The sequence below is a fragment of the Labrus bergylta genome, chromosome 2 (assembly GCF_963930695.1).
Source record: "Labrus bergylta chromosome 2, fLabBer1.1, whole genome shotgun sequence".
Classification (NCBI taxonomy): Eukaryota; Metazoa; Chordata; class Actinopteri; order Labriformes; family Labridae; genus Labrus; species Labrus bergylta.
This window is the reverse complement of record NC_089196.1, coordinates 22,540,107-22,557,809: the sequence shown is the minus strand read 5'-3', so window position 1 is coordinate 22,557,809 and position 17,703 is coordinate 22,540,107. Positions and strand designations below refer to the sequence as shown.

The window sequence follows — 17,703 nt, the reverse complement described above, 5'->3', positions numbered from 1 at the left end:
GTGTGTGTGTGTACCTCCATACTGCTATCTGACTCCTGGATGGTGTCATGCAGCAAACTCTGGAGTCGACTCTCGAACGTCCTGCTCTCCTCCACCAGAGACTCATCACTGCAGACACACCCACAGTGATTCATGAGGATGATACCCACACATTTGATAATAGTTCATCTGTGTGTAAACAGGAGATGTATGTTTGCCTACATGAGAGGTTCTGCTGATGATATCTGTCCTATAGAAAATGTCTAAGTCTCAGTTAACTTCTGTTGTTTTCTTTTGTAGCTGTCTGTCCATCTCCCCATCTGTACATCCTTCAGACCGTCTCACTATTTCTGTCTCTCTCCTTTTCCCCAGTCAGGGTCTGCTTGAGTTTAAATTAAAAGTTAAAAGTTCTGCTCCCAAGCACTTGCTCAAGTTGGTGGTGTCCTAATGTTTATTTATGTGTGTGTGTGAGTGTGTGTGTGTGTGTGTGTGTGCCCTTACAACTGCTGTAAGCTGTGTCTTGGGGTCAGTAGAGGCCCTGAAGATGGGGTACGTAAACCATCAGGAGTTCCACTCACTGGGCTGGGAATTTTACTCTGCACAAAAAAGAAGAAGATGAAGTCAGCACAGCACCTGATTTTTAAAGGAGGTAACAAGTTGTTGTGCTTTTATCACAGTCTCTTGGTGTTTGCATTTTTAGAATGAGGTGAATTTAACCGAACCTCCTCCTTCTACTGTATGACTATAATATGTGCCTTGAACTTCCTTTGTTCTTTGAACAAAACATTTTCTGGTGTTGAATCATCCAGGCTATTCCTTGAATGATACTTTACTAGAAGTTATTTGTGTCAAAGAGAGATGGAGAGATCTGGAAAGGTTGCAGAAGAGGGAGAGAGCATTCTGTGGCTCCTCAAAAGGCAATTTAAGGAATTACAACAGATACTATTTATGTAGAATCCACTGGATTATATTTCTGTGATCCAATTTCTTAGAGTACAGCTTAGATTAGATGAGGTAAATCCTACATTTCTACATGTTTAGTGATGGTCATACTTCTGCAGTTCCTGCTGACACCATATATACTATGACCTTTACTGTCATACATCTGTTTTATCTGTTGTTGTTTCTCTGTGTTTGTATCTTCCCATCTCTCTTTCTGCTGTTCAACATAGGTCTGGTTCTGCTCGAGGTCACTGCCTGTTAAAGGAAGTTTTCCTTGACAATGTTACTTTATAAATGTTGCAAAGTGCTTTGCTCATGGTGGATTTATTTGAGGTGTCTGAAGACTAAAGAGTACGGTACAGACCTGCTCTTTTTGTAAAGTGTCTTGAGATATCATTTGGTCAGTATTTGCCCCTAACAAGTCAAGACTGACAAAGTGTGTTTGGACTGAACAACTGAAATACAATTAGTGGTTGAATATAAAACAACTGTACAAAGTATGGAGTCCTAATAAAACATTTGATTGTAGCATAATACACTGCATTTGTAGTAATAAAAACATCTAAAAGTTTTGTTTGTGGAAGAGGGTGATTGTTACATTCTGTTTACATGGCATTTATGAAATGAAGACAATTGAAGACAGATCAATGTGTTGAATATTAAAGAATTCAGACACGATCGTGATGAAGCCGCGGCTGACAAAGATGCCCTCTGAGTAAAGCACAGTGCATTATAAAGCTGTTTGATGTTTTCGTTTTGATAACATATATTTACTTTGATAATATAGAACACAATAAAAACACATCTTTAAAGGTGAAGTAAAAACTGTGTCTGTGAGCAGTGTGTGAATCCTCACACAGGCCACTTTGAGCAGGTTCCACAGCTCCCTCTGTCGCCTCTCCTGCAGACTCATCAGCACCTGCTCGCTCTCTGCCATCCTCTGAACCACTCCCTCCACCTTGGGCAGCAGCTCCATCACACGCTGGCGGCACAAGGCGGTCTTACTGCATATTCACACACAGCGATAATGATCCACACAGAGCATTCAGGCCATGAGCCATATTTTAATGACAATGAGACTAAAGTAACCGCAGACAGGACGGCTTGTTCTAAAAACAAGTTAGTTCATTAATGCAAGGATGTGACCTTTTACACAACTATTACGTTTCTGTATTCTTTTAATTAAGTGTTTTAAATTCGTCACATTACACTTAGCTATCATAATACAGCTATAAATGTGAACATGTCATCAGCACCAGTGTTTGTGCAGACTGATTTCATATCTCATTTAGACTGTGTGGGTGTCTAAATACTTAAATATATAAATATGATATCGCATTCTCTCTCGCAGTAGTGTCATACGGGGAAATATACAGACGTGGTTAATACCATTATAAATAATTCTAATAGTCCTAGATGACATAAACACACGCTTCATAGTGAACCAGTAAGCTCGAACAGAACAAGTACAGAGATGGTTGCTGGTGTTGTCTGGTCTATACATTAACATGAAAAGTCTGTTACTGTTCCCGTCTTTGTTTGCCCGCTGTGTCTATAATTTCAGAATTTCACTTCCTTATAAGGTAGCTGTTACCTCACCTAAGTTGCCTTTTTTTCCTCTGGATGCGCTGTTTAAATTTCCAAGGAGGCTGCATTGCTTAGAAGTGAATTGTGTGTACACTTGCCCAAAACACATCAGTTTGCAATGTTTTCGCTTGAATTTTAGAACTGCACCGTTTTACCGGAAAGTTTCTGACTTTGACTAAAAAGGCAGCATTGACATCAGTGAACTGTGTGGGTGTGCAGAGTCTTTAATTACTGTTCCTCTGCCCAGCTTTGGAGATGATACAGTTGTTTGTCAGCACTGAAATGAAGTTATACTTCACTTAGGCAATGAGTATAAAAAGGTAGACATAATTTAAATGGGCAGATCCTTTTGGGAAATGATTAATTGTGTATTGTAGTTGCTTTATTTTGGTATGTATTACCCAATTAGCACTAGTGGCGATTTCAACTTTAAAATTGGGTCAGTCACAAATTAGTGAATGTCATAAATTTGTAAAAAAAAAAAAAAAAAAGGAGCAGAATCCCCTATGAAATCTAGCCTCAATATAGATGTTCAATCAACGTCATCAAATAGTTAATAAAAAACGTTCAGTTTTGAACCAGTTTTGAACATTTTTTCACATCTTTTCAGAGGAAAAATGCCCACTGGGTTAATAGTAAGAAAGTAATGAGAACAAAATGTGTAAGGCTCTGATTCCGTAAGTAAACTTTGCTCAAAACTGTACTATGGAGTCTCTATTATAGTGTTTCATTTCAGTACAGAAACAATTATTCCCAGGGTTACTATCTAATGTGTACGGTACCTGAGGTGTGTGTAGAAGTCTCTCAGTTTCTTTTCATAGAACTGCACTGCCTGAAAGACCAGTCGCACCATCTCCTGACTGTCCCCTGGACACCTTTGGTCTGAACAGGGGAAGGAAAAGAAAGTTTATTTTCACATGAAAACTCCATCACCAGTGTTAGGTAAGAAATGAACAGGTGCATGCTGTCCAGACCTCGAGGTTTCTCTCTGAGTTTGCGGAACAGCTCCATGGCTTTTCCTTCACTGTGGAACAAGAAGGGACACAGAGCACAACCCCATGATCATTAAAGGAATCATTTGAGCACTTCTTCTAGGGAAGGTTTGGTTCAGACTTACAGTGTGTCCAGAGCTTCTCCACTCCTCCACGGCTGTCTCTGCACATCCACTATGTCCTGCTGCAGATGCATCATCTCCTCCTCCAGTTCACTCGCCTTGGCCTAAAAACACCCACACAGTTAAAAAAACAGATATGTTCAAATCAACAACTGACACACAAATATGCACAAAAAAACATCTACCCTACCTGATCACAGCTGATAGCTTTTTGCTCCATCTCCCTCCACACGCCAAGGAGTTTCTCTGATGCTAGAAATTGTAAAAGGTTAACATTAGTAAAGAGCAGGATAAACTGTTCCAGGTGGTTAAGTGTGTTGTCCACCTGAAGTAAACATGACAACCAAACTAAGTCATAAATAATTACGATTAAAGGACAGATTAAATGTAGCTGTAGAGTAAACTTCCAGCTATCTACAAACAATGTTTTCATGACACAGTACCGATCCCAGTGGAGGTCTGCTCCTGGTATTTGTCCATGTCTACGTGAATGCTGGTAGTGAAGAAGTCCAGCTTGGCCATGAGTCTCTGATACATGGACACCATCTCATTCTTCTGTTTGGACAGCGAGGAGTTGTGTCTCAGCAGGCTCATGCTGGAAGAGAGATGTCAAATCAATATGGTGAACCAGCTTTGAAGCATGTGTATGACGTGTGGAAGTTTGTGTGTTTTGTGCGCAGTGCGTCCTACATGGCAGCTTTCTGTCCCTGCTGCAGTCTCTGCCAGTCCTCTTTCAGGGAACGGATGGTGTGCCACGCCTGACCGCAAGTCCTCCTCAGAGGGCTGTAAGGAAGGACGCGTTTCGGGTCGCTTTCTGGGAGAAGGAACGTCACGCACAGTCAGAAAAAAACATAATGTTGTTATGTAATGCAGTCATGAAAAGGCTTCTTTTTTTTTTTACCCAACACTGGGTTCTATTCCTGCAGAAAATAAGCTTGTAGTGCAAATACATACACATTATGTTTTTTCTCTTTATATAAAAAGTGTGTGATATGAGTGAGTGCTGAGTTGTGGTGGTTATCTTTAAGAACAACATGGGTCCTTGTCATAAGTCTGTAAATGTCTTTATTTAGCAAAGAGAGTGAAGCATACAGTATGTACTTGTTTGAATACTGTATACTTTGTTAAGCAAAAACTTTTAGCACAAAGTGTGAAGATAAGGAAGATTGGACTGAAATAGATAGAAGAGTTAAAGTAAGCTAGGGGAGCTGGTGGACTAGTGGTTAGCTTGTGTGCCCCATGTACAGAGGCTGTTGTCCTGGAAGTGGGTAGCCTGGGTTTGAATCCAGTCTGTGGCTCCTTTCCTGCATGACATTCCCCACTCTCTCTCTTTCTCTCTCTCTCCCTGATTTCTAACTCTGCCCACTGTCCTGTCTCTCCAATAAAAGCAGAACAAGCCCAAAACAATCTTTAAGAAAAGCACTGAAAAGCTTCATCACTGTTTACTCACGGGCAAAGCAGATGTTGTCCGGAAGGGTGCGAGGAGCAAACTGAGGTTCATAGCTGCAGGAGGAGCGATCAAACAGGAAGACCAGAGGCAGGTCTGTCCGTCGGCCATCTATCTCCTACAAAGGAGGACAATGATATCACACATTAAAGCCTCAGCACATTAAGACAACGTGCTTTTGAAGGTACTGTGTGTATGTGGGGTTTATGTTTTGATTACTGTGTAATCTATGGCGCATTGGGTGGCCAGCCCTTGAGGCTCCAGAGCTATCCCCGCCTCAAGCAGCAGCTCCTGATTGGCTGCAAGGATGCTGGTGTCTTTTTCGATCCTCAACTGCAGATTGGCCACTGTCTCGTCCTCTGAGACTGAGTATGTCAGGATCTTAGCAGACATCATGTTCAGGACATGAACCAGCTGAGGGGAAAGAAGAGGAGACAAACACGTTGAAGAAAAGGCAAGTAAAAGTGTCAAATCAAATCAATATTAAAACTGTGGTGGAGTGCTTCAGGCCTGTGGAAGTTTGAAATATTGACTTCAATTACAGCTACACCACAGATTTGAAGATGTTCCCTTTCTATTAGCTGTGTCTACATCAGGCCAGCTATTTGTGGGTTAAGTTCAACGAAAGAACAAAAGGAGGAAAATGAGACAAACGGGACATAATAAGTGAAAGACATAATGCACCTTGAGCTGCAGTATGACATCCAGCTGGGAGAAGCAGTTGCTGGGTGTAGCCTCGGGGTCTATGCCTCTCTCCTGAGGAGCCCACTTCAACATCAACTGCAGCCACCTCTCCATTTTCTCTAACAACAGACTTTCAAACAACACATAACACATTAGACTGAGATAAGAAGAATATATAAGGAGCATTGTTATGTGTATGAGTGTGTGGGATGGTCACCTGTTGAGGTTGTTGGGCTGGGGCACATGTTTGGAGTAACGCACTTCTCCTAAGAGGTCCTCTTGGACGACAATATCATCGTCCTGTTTCAGCCTCAGTTTGTTGTGCCTAGAAAAGATACACATGGATTCAATGGATTGAAAGTCACAAAAAAAGGTTTGCTCTAGCATGCTTTTCTGTTTTTTTTTCTGATTCTTTCAATGTTTCCCTCCCATCCTTTGATCCTTGTTAATACTGACATGTAAGCATTGCCAGTTAAGCACCAAAAACTGAAGCTGATGTTCAGCAGAGTATTTTTCCACAATGTAACCCAGATCCCTCTTGACTTCATCATTTAACAAGTAACTCGGGGCATCGATGTTGGCACAACTCACGTTTCCTGCAATTCTTTCCTTTAACCACTCCTGTTTATTTATATATTCCTTGTGGGTTACAAACCAATCACGTAACAATAATATTTCTTTGGGATAAAGCTTATCATGGTGAAACCATTCACTGTCAGTGTCACTGTTTGGGTCATTTTGCAAAAGCTAGACTTGTCTGACTAGTCACACAAGTGCAGAAGGAACAAAAGTAGAACAGGAAATTTTAGAGCAAATGAAATTGTGGAAATTCTGTCATGCATCATCCTCAAACTAGGTCAGAAAACATGACTTCACTTCGTCATGACTTTTGTGACATTTGAAGGAATACGCATTTTGGATGGGAACTTTTTAAAGAGGTGTTACTACCAAGGAACAGGTTGCCAGGTTGGTAAGAAAGGGCGATATCCTGTGATACACTCAAACACCAAAGTGCCGAAGCTCCAGTAGTCCACCTTGACCGTGTACTTCTGCCTCTCTATGAGCTCTGGAGCCTGAAAACAGACAGAAAAACAAGTACAGCTGTATCTGCATGGGAAATGATTGAAAATATCATGTGTGAAATGCTTCTAGCGGTGTTTTAACACTTACTAAGTACTGAAGTGTCCCAACAAATGAGACGCAGATGCTGCTCTGGTCCAACTCTTTAGCGTAGCCGAGATCGATAATCTTATGAATCAACTAATGTCAGTGGAAAGAGTAATAAGAGTTAGTAACACATTTTCTTTTAAAATCAAAAAAAGATTATTTAAAGGAAAATTTTGACATTTTGGAAAAGAAGCATATTTGCTTTCTGGCTGAGAAGAAAAATTATGTGTCCAAGAAAATAAAAAGTTGTTTTTGTACTTTTTCTTTTGTAGGAATTAAAGTAAAAAGAGTCAACATGATAATCGGTGAGCTTTAGAAGTGCTGATAGGGATCATTTTTAGTCTGATGGAGCCTGGCTAGCTTTTCCCCGCTCTTGCCATGCTATGCTAACCAGCTGCTGGTCTTTAACTGTATAGAAAAGATAAGAAAGTCCAATTTTCTAGCCAGAAGCAAATATCCATCCAATTCAAATGTATTTATAAATCACATGTAAATACAACACAAGTTGATCTAAAGTGCTGCACAATCAAACATAATAAAAACACAATAATAGTCACAATAAAATGATAAATGAAGTCTCTTTCTCCAATATGTCCAACTATTCTTGAAACACTAACTTTTAAGTCTTAAAAGCCTCCCAAGCCAAACAAAAGTCAGCAGGTCTGATTGACTGTTCCTGCAGTATGTCAAAAACAAGTCTTCATGCAGAACTATAAACTCAGTACGGATCACATTGGCTGGTACACTATGGTCTATAAACACAGCAGTGTGCATCAACATGAGTATATGACCTCTTTAATATGTCTGGGCTCATTTATACAGCATTCTTTAAGTTAAAGTTTTAATAGTTTTGCAGGCTGAACAATAACATGAGTTTTTACTTTCATACAGAATAAAATAATGTGAGGCCCAATTTGCAATTTCAAAACTAGCTCAGCCAAAAGTTGTTGTTTTTTAACTACAAGGACGAATAAAATAATTCAGTTCCCCAAATATAATACTAATTTTGCAGCAGAGTTTGGTTCAGCTGGTAAGGATAAACAAGAAGCCGTGAGAGAGACGAGTCTCCTGTACTTATCCCACAGAAGCCGCACACAAACCTCCCCTCTTTGTTGTGGTTTGGGTTTATTTGTCGTAGACTGTTCAGAGTGTCTTTAACTCACTCGTTTCTCTCCCTGCTGCAGCACAATGTTTTCTGGTTTCAGGTCTCTGTGGATGATCCTCATCTTGTGGAGGTAGGTGAGTGCCGAGGCTGGAGTGACAAAGTATATAAAAAGAGAATAAGAGGGCCGCTGGTTTGGCTCAGTAAGTAGAGTGGATTGTGCGGCCTGTGTACAGAGGCTGCAGGCGTCCAGGGTTTGAGTTCAACCCTCAACATTTGAAGCATGTCTACCGCCACTCTCCCCTCCCAATATTTTTCTGTCGCTCTCTGTATACAGTCCTGTCAATAAAGCTATAAAATGAAAAGATAATAAGAACCAGGAGAATGCAACATTTTAATTTAATACCTTTTAGAGTATGATGCAAAGATTCAGGGCTTACTCTTATTCTGCAGACTGACGTTTAAGAATTTTAGGAAAGTGACTTTTTTCCTTGACAAAAATACTGTGAACTCATCAACAGAAAAGACAAATGAAACAATCAAGGTCAATGTGGCCGAGCAAGAAATATTGCTTAGTTTTTTCCAAGCATGATTCTTATTATATAAGTTTCATTATAGTACCCATAATGAAACTTAGTTTTGTCAAGTGCTGAGTTAGCCTCTTTACTCTTGCCTCAGGCTGAGATACAGACCAGGCTACAGAGGTCTGATGTGCTCCCTTCTTTCTTACACCAGACGATTTTTCAAACTTCATAAAGTCTTCAGCCCTATCTGTCACTGCCTCAAGTGACGTCGCCATGGTTAACATATCAACCTGTGTACTGCTCCCTTCGGTTTAACAAAAGTCTTTCAATAACTTTTTTTTCAACATATCGCTCATGCTCCCGGACACTCGTGTATCGCAGTATACTGACACAGCCTGGAATACACTAACACTATGATCAGTGTTTGAGTTACGTTGGAGTGATGTACAGGTGCACTTGAGGTTCCTGTGAGATCACTGTGGGATGAGCTCATCAGTTTTACAGGCTTGAAATGAACCGCCGGAGAGGACGTGCTGGTGTTACGTAACTCTTTAATAAGATCCATAAGTGTGTTTACATTCTAACATGTTTAATCTGCACGAACTGAATGAGTGAGTTTTTCTTTGAACTTACATCTGAAACTCTAATGTGGCTTTACCGCTGCGTCAAAGTGTGACTAGTGTGTGTGCTGGCGAGGCGTGTGCAACAAAGCGGAACTCATAACCTTTGGGCACCTTAATGTGTTTGTGTGCATGCCTGTGCCTTTACGCTTGCATGTGAAGGGGATCACTCATTATCAGGAAACGTCCACCAGTGGGTAACAGGAAGAGGGAGTGTCTGTGTCTGTGGGTGTGGGTGTGGGTGTGGGTCAGTTCAAGTGTCTGTGTGTGTGTGTGTGTGTGTGTGTGTGTGTGTGTGTGTGTGTGTGTGTGTGTGTGTGTGTGTGTTTGTGTTTGACTCTTCACACAACTCTAGATATATGTGATCCATTCCGATTTCTGTCCTCTCTCTCTCTAACACATCGTGTTTTACATACGATGAGCGATGAACGTCATTATTTGTACTTTAAGTTTGTGACGGAGTGTGAGTGTCCAACCGTTGACGTAAGCCTCAGTATTAGTGTACAATCACCATGGTGACTAAGAGGTTGGTGGTTTAGGGTCATTGATGACATCATGATACCGGTCACCACCACGACCGTTTCCTTTATACGACAGGAAACGCTGCCAGCTCACCCAATCGCACAATCAATCTATCACTCTCACAGTTTCAGATGTAACAGGAGAAGCAGAGGAGTGTGATACTCACAGATGTCACATAACAGTATCAGAACGGAGCCCTCCCTCATTCCACAGCAGTTCTCCAGGAGGTTCAGATACTGCAGAGAGCACAAACACGGACACCGGATACTTACATAACGTCAACTATGGGAGGAAAGTAATACAAGCTGACAGAGTTATTAAAAAGGGTTGTCTTAACTTTTAATAGGATGCAACTATTCTTCTATAACTACTTTCTGTCTATTACATTATTTTGTGTTTATAAGGGATCAGACAAATGTTGGGGGTCATTAACAGGATGCGATTCAAGGACAAATGTAACCCAATACTTCTCTTTTGAAAATGTGCACATTAGCAGATCAAATCTTTTCTTGCACTCGTCTATGATGCGTTGGACTTCAAACAGTATATTTGGAACACTTTAATACTGGAAACTTGTGGGCTGAAAAAAAAGAGGACAGTTCAGTTTTCCGCTCACTGCCCTGAACTAACCGCTCCATCTGCCCCCAATGTGGCTGCTTAGTTTTTGACCATCTGGGATGCTTTGAAATTTTCATGACACTGTGGTTTATGATTGTTGGCACTCCCCCTTTCTCTCCCTCCCGGTGCCAACACGGTCCATCGCCTCTGGCTGCACACTCAAGATGGTTACAAATAAAAACTGCTCTAGATCTCTTCCCATGAAGCGTACAAATCAAAAGAGTCATCACAAAAGAGTCAAACGTATGTGTGAATATCTTTAGTGAAAACAATCTACACAACAGTACTGTGTTTAGTTTCAGCTGGAGAGATGTTTTCAGTAAGATTCAAATACTTTCTGACTGACAGGAGAAATCCTGCCTGCATATTATCTCATATGCTCTTTTTGTCAGGCGTCTCGAGATAGGAATTGGCGTTACACACAGTGGCGAGCCTAGAGTCTCTATGGGCCTAGGGGGGGCCATCCAAACAGCGGTCATCACCATCATCCTCTTTTTTCCTGTTTCTTTTTTCTCTCCTATAGACCGATAATTCATTTTCATTTTTACATGTTGACCTTCATTGACAAACTTTGGTCTTTCCAGCAATAATGCATGCAACGTTTAGCAGGGAAAGAGAGTGAGTACTGTCAGATGGGCCCCCAAAAGGAGGTTTCCTACTGTCGCTGCAAAAAAAAATGCACATTTTGGGCCACTGCTTTGGTTTAAGTTTGAGAGCCCTACTGGTCTGGGGCTCCAAGCAGTTGCCTGACTTGCCAGTTGACAAGCAGCTTACTCAAATAATGATTGATTGATTGATTGACTTTGAGCTGAAAACACATTTGTTTATGAGACATGAATCAAAAGGGATAATCACTCCCTTATTGACATGAACTAACTGTGATTCAGCACTTTGACCTTTAGGTCTCTGGGCTCACATCCAAAGTCAGAATCCACTTTTACCTTTCTCAGATCTCCTCCCTGGCAGTACTCCATGGCCAGAAGTGGCGGGTGATGCGGGGCCACCAGTTTCTTCATTTCTTCAGGGACCTCTCTGGCTGCAACAACGTTGACATGCTCCAGCCTGAGGGAGTAAAGATGAGCAGAAAACAGTCAGTGGGGCTGCTCAATATTTCTCACCGAGTTTGATCACTACTCAAGAATTAATTTCCAAGATGAACCTGGTGACACTGCTGTGATTTTAGATATCGGAGATGAAGTTGAAGTCACATCATTGTTTGTTTAACAGGTGTTGAAATCAAATCAGAGTATGTAATCAAAGATGAGTATTGGGGAAAAAATGTAAATCCAGTCCAGACCAAAGCTAGATGTTAACCTATTAACCTTCATCTATTTGCACTGTGTTGAGAAGGGAGGTGTTTTGCTGTTTTGTTCTTTGCCATAATGACAATAAAGACTCAAATCTTACATCTTAACCACTGATTTAATTTGACTAAACAGAAGTAACAAGATACATTTAGAGGACAAAGCAGCATCACATCCGAAAACATTCATACTTTCTGACTAAATTGCAAAACTTTTCATTAGATAATAAACCCCCTCTAAAAGTGATTACATAACCTCATCCCCCTTTTCACGCCCTCTTATCTCTGACGTGCTCGGTTACTTTCTCCGACTCTCATTCTTTGTGGTTTAGACTGAAACAATCAGTCTTTGATTATCACAGCATCAGGAACATCTCCAAAAAACAAAAGGAGGAAATTGTAAGATAACAAACTCAAGTTGAAACCAGTTTGGTCAGGAAGGTGAATTACACTGTAACCAAAACATTGTCCAACATGAAGTCAGAGTGTTGTTACAGCTACAACAGCATGAGACAGATAATAGTCATCACAAGAATGATCAGTCACTAGCGTGTCTCTTTTTTTTAATAAACCTTTAGTGTTCAAGCAAACCAACATAATCTGGTGAATTAAAGTCAGTGTTTGGTATTATAGGGATCTTTCTTTGTTCTACCTCACTTTTGACCAATTTGACCAGAAGAAGAGTCAGACATCAAATACTAATGACAATAATTATGTAATGTGGGAAACGTTTATAAATAAAAACATGCAAAACAATGCAGGAGCTCCAATAAGTGATCATAAATGTAAAGTGATGTGTTTTTCAGTACAGATGCATTTGTACATCTGTGTTAAGTAGCTCTAATAATATATTTGTAGGCTGCCATGTAGGCCGATGCGTCGCCTGCCCTTGTGGTTTCTCCACGAGTTAGCGTGGGTGCACGGAGGGTTGTGGCTGTCTGAAAACAACACACTTGTTAAACTGGGATTAGGGAAAAGAAATGGTTTTCATGTTTGCACCAGCAAATAACAAAACACAGGACACACGCGCACACACACACACACACACACCAACAGACAGTGACCTCTCAATGAATGAAAATTGCCTGTTCAACATTGTCCTGGCCTCACAGATAGACACAGTTCAAGAGATACTTTTCAACAAACATATATAAAACTTATAACAATATAAAAAGAACTTAGTCGACCCAACACACAAACTAAAGCTTTAAATAGAGAAAACAGACGTTTGTGGAAATGAAACACACTTAAAAGCAGAACAAAATGAGGAGGCGGCACATCATCCTGTCACAAAACCACCAACACACCAAAATAACCAAAACTTACAGAGTACTCTAATCATTTAATGGCTTGAGTCACTTCTTTTACACTATTTAAAGATTCGGAATATTCATTTTTAGATGTAGAAAACTTGTGAAACAGACGGGTAAACAAACGACCCACGTCAAACTCATGAGCACGCAGCTCGTAATGGAATGCACCGTGGTGAGTCACAACGAGTCAAACCAAAACTTCACTCTAAAACCAAGAACATCTTAAAAGAACAAGGCAAAGAGAAACAAGGGAAATCACCTGCATATTTTGCCAAGTGTAAAGAATCTGCAGTGTCACAACCTGAGGTGCATGAGAAACAGACCCTGACTCCTGAAGGCAGCGAGATGAGCTCAGGCTAAAGAAACCAAACAAAACAGTTTGAAACCTTAACATTTACAGTCTATGTTTGAAACACTTTTCGAACATCCATCTGTGTGCCTCTGAGCAAAACTGTGATTGACATTATAAAGCATATGTTTTACTTTTTGCTGTAAAGGATAATGTATAGCAAATTAAACATAATTTAATTGACGAAGGAATCCATAATTGACACAGGATTTATTTCTTCTGTTAATAAATTATGAGAATGAATTAGCATTTAGAGCTTTGTCCGTAGTGTAGTAATCTTTTAAGTATGGCCTTCTTAAGATGACGTTACTGAATTATTACTCACATTAACAGAACGTTTCCACTTACAGTTATTTAACACAATGTGACCGGTTGAGTCATTGAAGTACCTGACAGAGTTTTTCTGCCTCGTCCTTGTCACAGTCTGTTGGCACTTCCCCTTTCATTCAGCAGTCTTTAAATGCTGCCCATCCTCACAGTGTGATCTGTTCAACTTTCATTCATGTGCCATTTCAAGTTTTTGTAGATTTTTCAATCATAGCGTATATTCTTTTTGCGCCTTACAACCTTTGTTAGAAGTCATCCCCTCTCTCACTTCTATGTTTTTTTCTCTTTATGTTCGACATGATTTTTTTTTTTTTTTTAACAAAGGCAAGCTGTTGGATAAAGAAGAATGGTTTGCTTCAGGGGACGGGCCAAAAGTGACTCCTTTTTGTGTTCCAGCTCCCCCAGGGTAACTTCCACCTTCTCAATCCGAGGGGTTACTGTCATGGTGCCGAAGTTACACAAGCTCACAAAAGATGAACAAAAAAAACATCTTAAGGATACTTCAGATGGAGTTATTTTATGTCATAATAATAATAAAAAAAACAAAAAACATATCAAGTAAAGAAAACATTAAAGAGGGAAACTGACTTCTTCATGATCTGGATCTCCAGACACCATCTTTCTTTGTTTTTCTCGCTCATCTCCTGACGGCACTGCTTTACAGCGATCTGCTCCTCTGTGTCCTGAAAAAAGACACACACACACACACACACACACACACACACACACACACACACACACACACACACACACACACACACACACACACACACACACACACACACACATATATATATAAATGCAGGAATTTGTTTGAGTTCTCTACAAAAACAGTTTGTTAATGTTAATATTGATGGCTAATTCCCACAAAAAACCCTCCAGGCAGCATTAATTATGTAAAATAGATTCCCAATAATGATTCAACACAACAAAGTACTCCTCATACGTAGGATTTGATGTGACATTTCTCCAACTTAGTATTTTCAGAACCGGTTGGTCGAGAAAACTTAACAAAACAACATAAATGTCCCAACCTTAACCTGGAATCACTCAATGTGTTACGGTCTTGCTTAAAAAAATAACTAAATGATTATTTGATTATTAAAACTGTAGGGAAAAAAAAGGCTCAGTCTATGAATAACTAAGTAATGGACTCATTACAGCTGCTCTATAATATAAGAACAACATATAAGCCAAATCCCATCGAGGTCCTCAAACGACTGGAATAATTCTTCTTTTATACATAAATACATGAATCCTGCACTTTTTAGGTGCATTTCTATTCTTCAGTTAATCAGATATCCTGATGAATCATTATATGACCAACTTGCAATAAATCAATTCATCAATCATCGTGATATTATCGTTATTGTGGGCCATGCAACGCCCCAAATGCTTAGTGACACAAACGCACACAGCTGCCCGATGTTGGTCATCGTTTCGATGACCAACACCGGTGCATCTCACTTCCAGTTTCTCATGGCATCATTGAGGAAAAGGCAGCCACCCTTCGTCAGATTGTTTCATCAGTGAACTAAGAATAGTCCACAATATTGTCGTTCTTCAATGAGATTTCCCATAGAGGAAGTGTAGTCATCAGAACAGCAGCCCCAGCAGCGCCCTCTTCAGTTAAATCACTTCCGCCTGCTTTTCCCATGGCCTCTTTAAGCCTGGTGGTACTGATGATTACTAATTAACTGTTGAACATACATCATTCACTCTCGAAGGATGCTTTCTTGATAACTGTACACAGAACTGACTCAAATGAAACAAGTCTATGAATCTTAATGCTGCTTCTTTAAAACGTATTTCAGAGGGATCATTTCCACAAGTCCTTTACTACAGTTCCTGACTCTTCATCACTAGTTTATATTTGTTCACATGATAAAACTGCCCGGCTCCAGGCCAGCTCTAAGGCTGCTCCATCAGTCAATGAGTAACTCAACTGAAGTTCAAAGAGAGGAAGAGGAAGGAGCAGGCGTGTATGTATTCCCAAAGTGTCCCTGATGTAAATGATGAAACGCTACAGTTCTCTCATCCTGTGACTTACAGTGATATCATTACAATAGAAACACTTTATATTAGGACTAGGTGAGAAAAGCAGACAGCTTCCTGGTCTGATCATATTGTAATCCTTTTTACACACTACAGAATCTCAAATCCAAAGCAGATGCTCTTTATAATCACAGGGATTTTTACATGTACTGTATATGTATTTGTATTTATGTATTTTTATATATTTGTATTTTATATGTAAACATCTTTTTTTCTTTACATTAAGACATCAACTAATTTGCACACTTTTCTTTTTTCCTTTAATTCTATTTTGTGAAGCAGAAGTTTTTAAAACTGAAAAATTTGCTGCAAAATGATTTCCTCGCCTCTGACTTAAAACTCAGTCACATCTGAACAAAGAGATATGATACACACATTCTTATATTCAGCATGACTTACATCTTCTGAGGATAACGTTATCTCATCCATCATAATAAAACAATCCTTCTTACTCCAGTTTTCCTCAGTATTCACGCAAAGTAGCTATTTAACAGGCCAATTCTGAAAATACGAACATTTTTAGGTTAAATGGGCTTCAAATGAACGAAATCAAAGCAGACTTACTGACTTACTGAAGATATTCTGTGCATAAAAATGACAATTAATTGCTCTGGGTCTCTTCCAAGAGGAGGAGCAGGTCATCCATTAACCAAAGAATTGGTGAGGGAAGCACTGAAATATTCCTTTACGTGAACTAGTTTAATGGATTTTTCGTTTGTGCTATTTTTTGTTGCAATTTTGTGTATTTAATAACACTGATGGTGATATTGATGTTGATACAGGAAACATCAACATGACGTACTAGTAAAGAATTTCATCTGCTAAAAAAAAAGTTTAATCGTTTATAAGTATTAACTAATATAATCCTGTCAGTTCAATTTCTCTTTATGCAGTCTACTATGAGGTCATAGTCACAAACAAAGAATCCTAAAGTGTGTTTAAGTGTCTGGACTATGTACCTTATTTTGCCATTTTGTGACATTCCCAAAGCCTCCAGTCCCCAGACGCTCCTTCCGCTCCCACGGCCCACAGCTCTGCGGCTGCTGTAGAGGGGCTCGACTCATGGCCTCAGCTGGCAGTCCTCAGCTACAACCAATAAAACAAAAACAAGAATCAACTAAAGAAGGGGAACTCAGACCACCAAAAACGAAAACCCTGCAAAGTGTACGTCAGTTTTGAGGGGTCCTTGTGTTGTGCATCCTGACATACTGGGACACTTGATAAAAACACGGCTATAGTTCATGTTCTAAGTATTGCCTGTGCTTTGTCTACTGAGACAGGTTTAGGTGATTCTGCAGAAAGGCCTGTTGAAGTGGAGAAACAAACAACACAAAGATATGTTTCAAGTCTAAATTTCATGTCCAATATCATAAAACAGTTATACTCTTATCCCAAATTTCAAAAAACCTAGTCCAATCGTTCTCATAGTTGTATTCCTGTAATAATAATAATAATAATAATAATAAAAAAACGATCTTAAAGAAAGTATGGGCCCATGTTGTTAATATTAATGTCAGTAGGCCTTTTGGCAAAAGAAAATTCAAAGATTTAATGTTGCTTTTTTAACATCATTGTGACTATAGTGGTCAAAGAAACATCACAGGATCTATGTAGGTGTGATCCAGTTAAACGAGCACTCACTGTTTATAAATGTGTAGTAATGTAGTTACTGTAAACATCTCAACAAGGCATTTCAACGCTCAGGCTACTTCTGTTTCAGACCCCATGCTGTGCTCTATATAGACTTATTATAATAACATTCTGCACTAAAGCATACACAAATCACTTTTATTATTACAGTGCCTTACCACGTAGTTTTTAATTTTCATGCACACCATCGATTCAACCAGCAGCAGCAGTGTCTCTGACGTAACCTACCTTTACAACTTAGAGGTTTGTGGTCTCGCGCTTCCGTGCTCTGTTTTCTTTGATCACGTTGTTAACGTGTTAAACAGGGTTACATATTAAACACTGTAGTAAGTTATTTTGGCGAACACAACAAAATCTCCAAAAACTTTCTACTTCCTGATTCTCATGCTTCCTGTAAACC

At 39.7% G+C, this 17,703-nt stretch overlaps 1 protein-coding gene across 2 annotated transcripts in view; it reads right to left on the bottom strand.

The window, feature by feature from the left end:
- Window positions 1-17,703, bottom strand: part of ikbkb (inhibitor of nuclear factor kappa B kinase subunit beta) — a 19,814-nt gene extending 2,111 nt beyond the window's left edge. Inside the window, exons 1-21 of one of the 2 annotated variants that reach the window (XM_020643937.3) lie at window positions 17,462-17,703; window positions 16,613-16,739; window positions 14,187-14,281; window positions 11,248-11,368; window positions 9,855-9,924; window positions 8,084-8,172; window positions 6,924-7,013; window positions 6,702-6,826; window positions 5,971-6,078; window positions 5,754-5,883; window positions 5,289-5,483; window positions 5,073-5,187; window positions 4,313-4,436; window positions 4,066-4,217; window positions 3,813-3,874; window positions 3,626-3,726; window positions 3,483-3,532; window positions 3,291-3,390; window positions 1,778-1,925; window positions 481-575; window positions 15-108 (exon numbers count right to left, since the gene is read on the bottom strand). In XM_020643937.3, coding sequence (XP_020499593.1) covers window positions 15-108; window positions 481-575; window positions 1,778-1,925; window positions 3,291-3,390; window positions 3,483-3,532; window positions 3,626-3,726; window positions 3,813-3,874; window positions 4,066-4,217; window positions 4,313-4,436; window positions 5,073-5,187; window positions 5,289-5,483; window positions 5,754-5,883; window positions 5,971-6,078; window positions 6,702-6,826; window positions 6,924-7,013; window positions 8,084-8,172; window positions 9,855-9,924; window positions 11,248-11,368; window positions 14,187-14,281; window positions 16,613-16,717 — 2,169 coding nt within the window. In that variant the 5' untranslated portion in view covers window positions 16,718-16,739; window positions 17,462-17,703. The remainder of the gene's footprint in view (window positions 1-14; window positions 109-480; window positions 576-1,777; window positions 1,926-3,290; window positions 3,391-3,482; window positions 3,533-3,625; window positions 3,727-3,812; window positions 3,875-4,065; window positions 4,218-4,312; window positions 4,437-5,072; window positions 5,188-5,288; window positions 5,484-5,753; window positions 5,884-5,970; window positions 6,079-6,701; window positions 6,827-6,923; window positions 7,014-8,083; window positions 8,173-9,854; window positions 9,925-11,247; window positions 11,369-14,186; window positions 14,282-16,612; window positions 16,740-17,461) is intronic. The other variant, XM_065949099.1, reaches the window with a different exon arrangement.